The following is an 8,256-nucleotide window of genomic DNA, read 5'->3' on the forward strand; positions in this document are numbered from 1 at the left end:
CCGCATATCTTTCTCACAGCGAAGATATGTCGACACGGTAGCGACATGGACTTGTAGAAAGTACAATCACAGGATATTGGCGTCACGCAGATTTCCCCTTCTGAACTGGTCACGGAAAAGTGCCCGTTATCCTCTTGGAGTACGACATGGCCTGCTCGCTCCAATTGTTTTTCAACTCGTTTGAACGCGTGTGGGGTGAGGTACTCCATGAACTGCTGTGTACATTCGTCTCTTGTTCGCACGCTACAAGGGACTTTGGAAAACATTTGAGCAACCCTCGTGTCGCGCTCTGTTCGCACCATGGTGAGAAACGAAAAGAAAACAGATAGAAACTCCAGCAGAGAATTCGACGGTGACGTCATTGATTTCAGTTTTTGAAATGTTGATTCCAATCGATTGTTGGTGCGCTCACCGAGGGACATTTGCTTGTGTTTGAACCCCTCAACCCATTGCTCCGTGATCGGTTTCCAATTGATGTTGTAGTAGTCGATGACTCGTCGATCCTGTGTGGACTCTAGGTTTCGGTAGTTGGCATTATACTCTTCTTCGGACGTTGCATACGCCAGCTTTTGTATAATTTCCAGCACTGTAGTCCTCTCTCCCGCACTGATCGCCATCTTCTCTGTGGTGATCTCACGCTTGAACGTCCGCAGGACGTGGAACAGGCAAATCTGTAATGCAGCGTTTGGAATCTCATCTCTGAAAACGTTCCTCTCTACCATATCCTTGTCGGTCATCACGACCTTCGTGTCGGTCCACCGTGGATTGTGTCTCTTGAACAACTGAATCATTTTCCTTATCGTGTGTTCCTCCTCACTGGCCACAACAAACGCTGCGACGATTTCGGTTTCTCCATTCCCGTCCACAATGGTAAGGAGATAGAAGGGCATTCTCAGTTCGTTGGTCTTATGTGTCGCATCCACAAGAATCAGTTCCGGAAATTGGCTGAAGGTGTGCTGCATAGACGCATCTTGTATGAAAATCCCGCTCAGCACATCATTTTCATCTGCTACGTATTCAGCAGTAACGCCTGGTTGACTGTTCAAATAACTGGCGATGTCGTTGAGTTGAGTCTTCGAGCAGGAAGACTTTGACTTTGATTTCACTGAGGTACCGATGTTGTGAATGTCTTTCATGGTTAAAACCTTTCCTGAATTTGTCGACAAATGATGCCGCAGAAGTTTTCTGTCTGCGTTGACCTTGAGCATTTCCTTGGCTTTTTCCTTGTCTTCCTTATTCAATCGGCGTTGAGCCGGCATGACATTATACAAACATTCTAAGACGTTGTGGTTATGAATGTTGTCGAACTTCGTGACCAGCAGATGTGTCCCCTCTGGATTTGCGCGAAGTTTTAGTGTGAACGGACACTCGATTTTAAACGTCTTTTGATTTGGACGTAATCCCGTCGATTTGCTGTGGTGTTTCTTCCCTCCATGTACACACGAGTACGTCAGTTCGTAAAACTTGATGGCGCTATTGAATTTTCTATTTGGACATCGTCCTTGTGCTGCCGCCAGAGTGCGACTGTCGCGTTTCCACAGCTGCACAAATGTGGATTTCTCATACCCCACAAGTGCCTGTTGAAACTCTTCATACGAAGCAAATTGATCACCGACGTTGAAGCCCATTTTGTTGCTGTCTGTCAAACTCCCAAACGTGTGTTTGATTGCCTGTCGGATTGTTGAGCATCGGCCTCGGTTGAACGAAAATCACCCTAAAACGACAGGGCAGATTTGTCAATCAGTGAACACTTCTCTCCCCCAAAGAAATTCCCATCAAAAACTGTCATTTATTGGTGAGTATTTAATCACAGAGAGAGAGAGAGAGAGAGAGAGAGAGAGAGAGAGAGAGAGAGAGAGAGAGAGAGAGAGAGAGAGAGAGAGAGAGAGAGAGAGAGAGAGAGAGAGAGCCTCTACCGGCAAAATAGCCTCTACTGTAACATATCGTTTTTTTGCCGGTATACGCAATGGGCAGCGTCCAACCGGCAAAATAGCCTCTACCGTAACATATCGTTATTTTGCCGGTACCGTTGCCGGTACCGGCAAAATAGCCATTTCGTTTTATTTATGTAAAATATTTTTCAGACTTTTGGATAATTCCAAAATAATGTAATAAAGAACTGGCGGAATAAGTAAATAAATACGTAACTAGAAACATAAAAACAAAATAAAAAAAAATAAAAATAGTATTAGCCAAATAAGAATATTAAATATAATTTGCTAAAATAATATATCAGAATGGGGAACTTAAGTTCAGGTAGGAGGGCGGTGTATGTGATTTAGCCTTGTTTGAGTAGAGCTATATGATAGGTGTTGTAGGCGCTTTGGTTGTTGGGCGTGGGGGGGGGGGGGGGGGGGGGGGGGTCGGTGGGAGAGAGGGTTGAGGGGTGGGAAGGGGGAGGGGTGATTACGTTTTTAAAACAGATGTCCTATTTCAGCCTTATGTATTGAGAGACACAGGGTGTATGCTGGCTTCCATTGAAGCGTGCAATGTTTATCTAAAAACTCATGGGGTTTCAGTCTGTGTTCGTTGACAAGGGTGTGTAGGTTGCGGAAATCGTGTTAGAGTGATTGGCAGCGGTCAAAGAGGTGTAAAAAAGATATAAGCTTTCCACATTCACAGAGACGGGGAAAGAACTTGTGAGCGCATCCATCCGTGCGAATTCTGCGAAGTATTTTAAGGAGGGGGGGGGGGGGGGGGTGGGGAGTGTAGGCCTGTTTTGTTTTGTTTGTCGGGGCAGAATAAGCCAACCATGGGCATCGCCTTCTGTTTTTAATTCTGTTTCCCAGTGACGCCAGGCAACTTTGGCCATTTTGTGTTTTGCTTCCGTCTTTGTTAATTTTGAGGTCAAGAAATTCTGCCTGATCTGTGACAGACTCTTTTGCTGCTCTGCCAGCCATATCATGGCCTCTGATCCCTGTGTGTGAGGGGATGTACATAAGGGTCAGTTCTGTTCCAGAGGCAATGATCTGGTGACAGAGGAACACTATTTCCGTCTGAAGCTCTTCCCGGTTTCTGGAACCATTTTGGAGAGCAGTCAGAGCTGATTTTGAGTCGGAGAGAATCACGACTCTTGTTGGGGGTTGAGGGAGGTCATTGATATAGTGGCATGCTGTTAGTATGGCGTACATTTCTGCAGTGAAAATGGACACATCCTGGTTGAGTTTGAAGTTTTTAGTTATTTTGAGGTCAGGGATGACAAAAGCACAGCCGGCTTGGCCATCATTTTGTTTTGAGCCGTCAGTAAATATTTGTAGGTGATCGTTGTAACTGTTTGAGATAACTGTTAAGCACAGGGTTATCTTTCTTTGTTATACCCAGATCATGATCAGGGATGATAATGGGGGACTCCATGAACCAAAAGGGGAAGGGGTTAATGGGAATTTGGGCCATCCTACCTGTGTTCACCCCACTTTCTTGAAATATCGGTTGAACATAGTCTGCTAGTGGGATTGTTGCTTCGTATATTGTGGGTGTTTTTCTTTTTAAGTTTTGGTAAGGGGCCGAGGTTATCGTGTCGAACTCAGCAGTGAGCTCTTCGTTCACAGCATTATCAACTGTACTGGCTCTTGATACATACTGCGCCGACTTTAGTCTTTTTTCTTCATCGAGGGGCAGCCAGCCAGCCTCTTGATACACTAATTTGTTTATGGAGTGTTTTGGGAGATCAAAGATGATTTTGAGGGCAGCCATTTCGGCTCTTTCCAATAGTTTTAGATTCGATTTTGATGCAGCAAAAAATGCTTCTTGACCATATGTTAAACGGGATCTTATAATGGCTTTCGTAACGTGAAGCAGGCTGTCTTTATTTGAGGCCCAGGTCTCTCGTTTTAATACTGTGAGGAGACTTAGTGCTTTCTTGGCTTTGCCGACAAGGTTTTTGATGTGTGGCCCCCATGTTATGTTCGGGGTGAAGGTAACGCCAAGGAATTTGACTTGTTTTTTAGACTCCATGGGTGTATTGTTGACGATAATTGTGGATTTTTCGTGTAGCTTTTTTCTGGTGACAACCATGAATGTTGTTTTTTCGGCGGCGATGTCAAAGCCGTTTGTGTGCAAATAATGGATTATTTTGTCTACTGCGTTTTGATATCTCTTTAAGTTAGTTTTGTGTTGAGTTTCTCTTGGTTTGTGATTTGACCACAGAGCCAGGTCGTCTGCATACAGTGAAATCACTGTTCCATTCGTCCTGGCTCTGTGGATGTCATACAGCATGATGCTGAACAATGTCGGGGCAATGACACTGCCCTGAGGGACTCCCATGTTAACTGTGTGTGCTGTGGATACATCTGTGCCTACTCGGACTTCTAACGTCCTTTCGTTGATAAATTCCTTCACGAAATTGTACAGTCTTCCTGATATACCAATGTTTTTCAGTTTTTCCAATAGTTTGGTGTGCCAGACTGAATCGTAGGCGCGTTTAATGTCAAAGAAGGTGGCAAACATGGCTTTGTTTCTTGCTCGAGTTTTTTTTTAATGTGGGCAGCTAGTTTAACAATGTTATCTGTACAGGACCTGGACTTTCTGAAGCCGGCCTGGCACGTGGGAATGATGCCATGTTTCTCTAAGTAGTGTTCCAGCCTATTCTTGATGATTCGTTCATAGATTTTGCCAATATGGGGCGTAAGAGATATGGGCCTGTAACTGGATGCTAACTGCTTTGGTTTTCCGTCTTTTGGAATTGCTATCACCAGCGCTTCTTTCCACGCCTTGGGAATTGTGTTGCTTTCATAACAGGATTGGAAAAACTTAAGCAGTATGTCAAGGAGGCAGTCAGGGAAATGTTGTATCATTTTATATGACATTGGATCTTTGCCAGTGGACTTGTTTCCTGTCGTTATGCTTTTTATTGCTTTCTTTAGCTCCTTTTTGGTTAGAGGATGGTTTATTGGTAGGGTGTTATCTTCAGCTGGGTGAGTGTAAGTCTGTTGGTGTTCTTCTCTGTATTCCCGCCTGTCTGCTTCAAGGTGTTCGGTCTGACTGGCCCTGGCAAAAGTTGCTGCCAAAAGCTCAGCCTTTTCAAGGTTGTTTGTGGTGAGTTTATTGTCAACTATCAAAGGTTTTCCGGGAGTTTATACCTGTGTTTGATTTTAGTTATCTTTTTCCAAATTTTGCCAGTGTCCTCTGGGTTATTTACTTCATCCTTTACAAACTGTTCCCAATAGTCTCTATTGGCTTTAGCGACTGTGTGGGACATGTGACTTTTTGCTTCTCTCATTACCTCTTGATTTGCATCTGTTTCATTCTTCAAGAGGTCTGATGTGGCTCTGTTTCTTGCGTTTTTGGCCTGTTCACAGTCATCATTCCACCAGGGGTTTGGTGCTGTCTTTCTTTTATTTCTGTTGGTGGTGTTTGTTGGGATTGTTACATTAGCTTTTGATATGATGAATTCTCTAATGTTTTCATAAAATGTGTCTATGCTTTCTGATTCTATCTTGGTTATGTCGCAAGTAGAGCATTCTTGTCTGAAGGCCGACCAGTTGGCTCTTTTATAATTGAATTTGGGAAGGCTTGTGTCCTCTGCGAGAACAGGGTTTATGTTATGTAGTGTGAGTAGGATTGACCTGTGGTCCGAGTAAGGTGTGTCGGGAATGATCGTCCAGTCAGCTCTACTTGCTAGTTTTGTACTGACAAGAGTTAAATCTATAGCTGTGGCTGACTGTTTGTTTTTATCAGGAAGTCTAGTTGGGGTACCGTCATTTAACACACCATATCTGAGTCTATTATATGGTCTGCCAAATGACTGTGTGTGTTGTTGTTCTTGAGTTTGTCATCCCAAAGTGCGTGATGGTCATTGCAATCGCCAAGTACAACCCAGCTGTGTGTCTCACTTTGGAGGTCCCTGATCCATTTTGTGTATTCTTCTCGACAACCCGTGGGGTTCACTAACTGTGTGTACACTTCTGGGCCCGTATGCTTATGGGGGAAGTTCGCGACAACTCCCGAAGTTTTGAGTGACATCGGAAGTACTTGCCTCACTTTCGTATGCATGGGCCGGAAAAAGGGTTTACCTCGAAGCAAAGCGAGGAAGTAACTCAGGGTATTTTGCGACTACTTCTAAAGTTTTGAGTGACATCGGAAGTACATCCTCACTTTCGCATGCATGGGACGAAAAAAGAGTTTACTTTGGAAGCTAACGAGGAAGTAAATGAGGGAAAATGTACTACAGCCAGACCCAGTAGTAAACACGCTACTTCCACAGTTTCTCAGTGCAAAAAGGCAGGGCTTTTCTTCGGTTTTTCATGTCAAACCGAGCTGACGCTCCCAAAGAGAGAAAATAGAGGGAAAAGTCGTATCTTCTGCATGCATTTCGTGCAAATTTCCCTGAATGCAAACCTGAGTTGCCAGCTTTGACTTTTGTTTGTTCTGGGTCATTGGCCACCACTCTTTCATTCCCGCTTATACGAGGGGGTTACTGAGTTTCTATGAAAATGGGCGTCGTTGTGTGCATGTGTGAGTGTGTGTGTGTGTGTGTGTGTGTGTGTGTGTGTGTGTGTGTGTGTTTGTGTGCGTGCGTGCGTGTGTTTGTGTTTGTGTGCGTGTGTGTGTGTGTGTGTTCGAGTGTTGAAGTGTAAGTTTCTACTATTTTTTTGTCATTGCTTTATCTCTGTGTGTGTGTGTGTGTGTGTGTGTGTGTGTGTGTGTGTGTGTGTGTGTGTGTGTGTGTGTATGTATTTGTGCGAGTGCCTGTCTGCCTGTGTGTGCGTGCGTGCGGGTATAATTGTGCGTCTGTTCCTTCATACGTTTGTTTGCGTGTTCGCGCGTGCCGTGTGTGTGTGTGTGTGTGTGTGTGTGTTTGTGTGTGTGTGTGTGTGTGTGTGTGTGTGTGTGTGTGTGTGTGTTTGTGTGTGTGTTTGTGTGTGTGTTTGTGTGTGTGTGTGTGTGTGTGTGTGTGTGTTTGTTTTCGATGTTATGTGTGTGTTCGACGGTGTGTGTGTGTTCGACGGTGTGTGTGTGTTCGACGGTGTGTGTGTGTGTGTGTGTGTGTGTGTGTGTGTGTGTGTGTGTGTGTTTTCGATGTTATGTGTGTGTTCGACGGTGTGTGTGTGTTCGACGGTGTGTGTGTGTGTGTGTGTACCCACTCCCCACACTATGATGAGCTGACTATATTTGTGCCTTGATATTTTATTCATGTTCTTACGTTTTATGCTGTTTATTGTGATTCACCACACCCGAGTTTATCGTAATTGAGATAATAAAGTGTTCTATGTCTATGTATTATGTCTAATACACATGCACACACGCACGTAGGCTACAAAAATCCAATCTTGACTTTGAACTTTATATAAACATACATCCTCTTCACAATTAACGAGGACAAACGTAATTTACAAACACCTAAGTACAACAATTTTTCTGTTTTAAAAATTCGGACACACATTTTCTCAAATAATATGAAATTCGCTGAACTTATCTTCTTTTCACTACACCTTATATCTTGATTCCCAAAAAATGGAGTTCTGCCTTTTTAAATTTACCAGTAACACAAACATTCGCTCTGACCAAACTATTTTTGTCCAGCAGTTTTACCGATACACAATCATTAAAAAAAACACTACAAAAAGAGTTTTAAGTTAACCGACTTCGCTACCACATAAACAACCTTTTTTTATTGTCCCCAACATTCTGGTCAACGAAATCATTATTATAGACAGTCATTCTATTTAAGGACAATTATCACAGCTTTCGTTCAACCAGTTAAAAACAACAATTATAGTAAAAGCTACAGCGCGATCAACGTTTGCCCATTTACGAACTCGCGATGAGATTCGTTTCTTCTGGTCACCAAGCCTACCGTTTACAAACGCATGCGCACTAATTGGGATTCCCCCAATTTTCTCGACCTTGACCTCAGAACTCTCGAAGCCACTACTTCGGCGTTCAATTTAGCTCGTGCATACCGAGTAGCTGGCAACTTTGCTTTCGAAGTTCCCACTTCCAATGTCAAGGGCCTCTCGCTTGACATAATTATACGACGATATCGCATCTCAAGGGTCCTTACCCATCCAAAAGAAACCTCCAGCGCATACTACAATTGCAGGACATTCCGTTTTTAAAGGCAGCTCATTGGGAAATGATCTCAGACACAATATCGAAGACGTGAAATGCGTCAATCGAGCAACTGTCGTAACTTGGCTACAATGAGACGGTCTCCTACCTTGCACCATAGACACGGACTGTGACATTCTTGTTTAATTTAGGTGAAATGCTTAAAACAGAGTGACTCAAAAGCGACAGTTCGATCAGTTACTGACC

At 43.7% G+C, this 8,256-nt stretch overlaps 1 protein-coding gene across 1 annotated transcript in view; it reads right to left on the reverse strand.

Moving 5' to 3' along the window:
- The window catches only part of LOC138955617 (zinc finger SWIM domain-containing protein 1-like), a 2,402-nt gene extending 1,143 nt beyond the window's left edge, over positions 1-1,259 (reverse strand). The window contains exon 1 of the mRNA XM_070327183.1: positions 1-1,259. This exon is cut by the window's left edge and continues 646 nt beyond it. Within this exon, the coding sequence (XP_070183284.1) occupies positions 1-1,259 (1,259 nt within the window).
- Between the last annotated feature and the right edge of the window lie 6,997 nt (positions 1,260-8,256).

Source organism: Littorina saxatilis, unplaced genomic scaffold (genome assembly GCF_037325665.1).
Source record: "Littorina saxatilis isolate snail1 unplaced genomic scaffold, US_GU_Lsax_2.0 scaffold_2436, whole genome shotgun sequence".
Lineage (NCBI taxonomy): Eukaryota > Metazoa > Mollusca > Gastropoda > Littorinimorpha > Littorinidae > Littorina > Littorina saxatilis.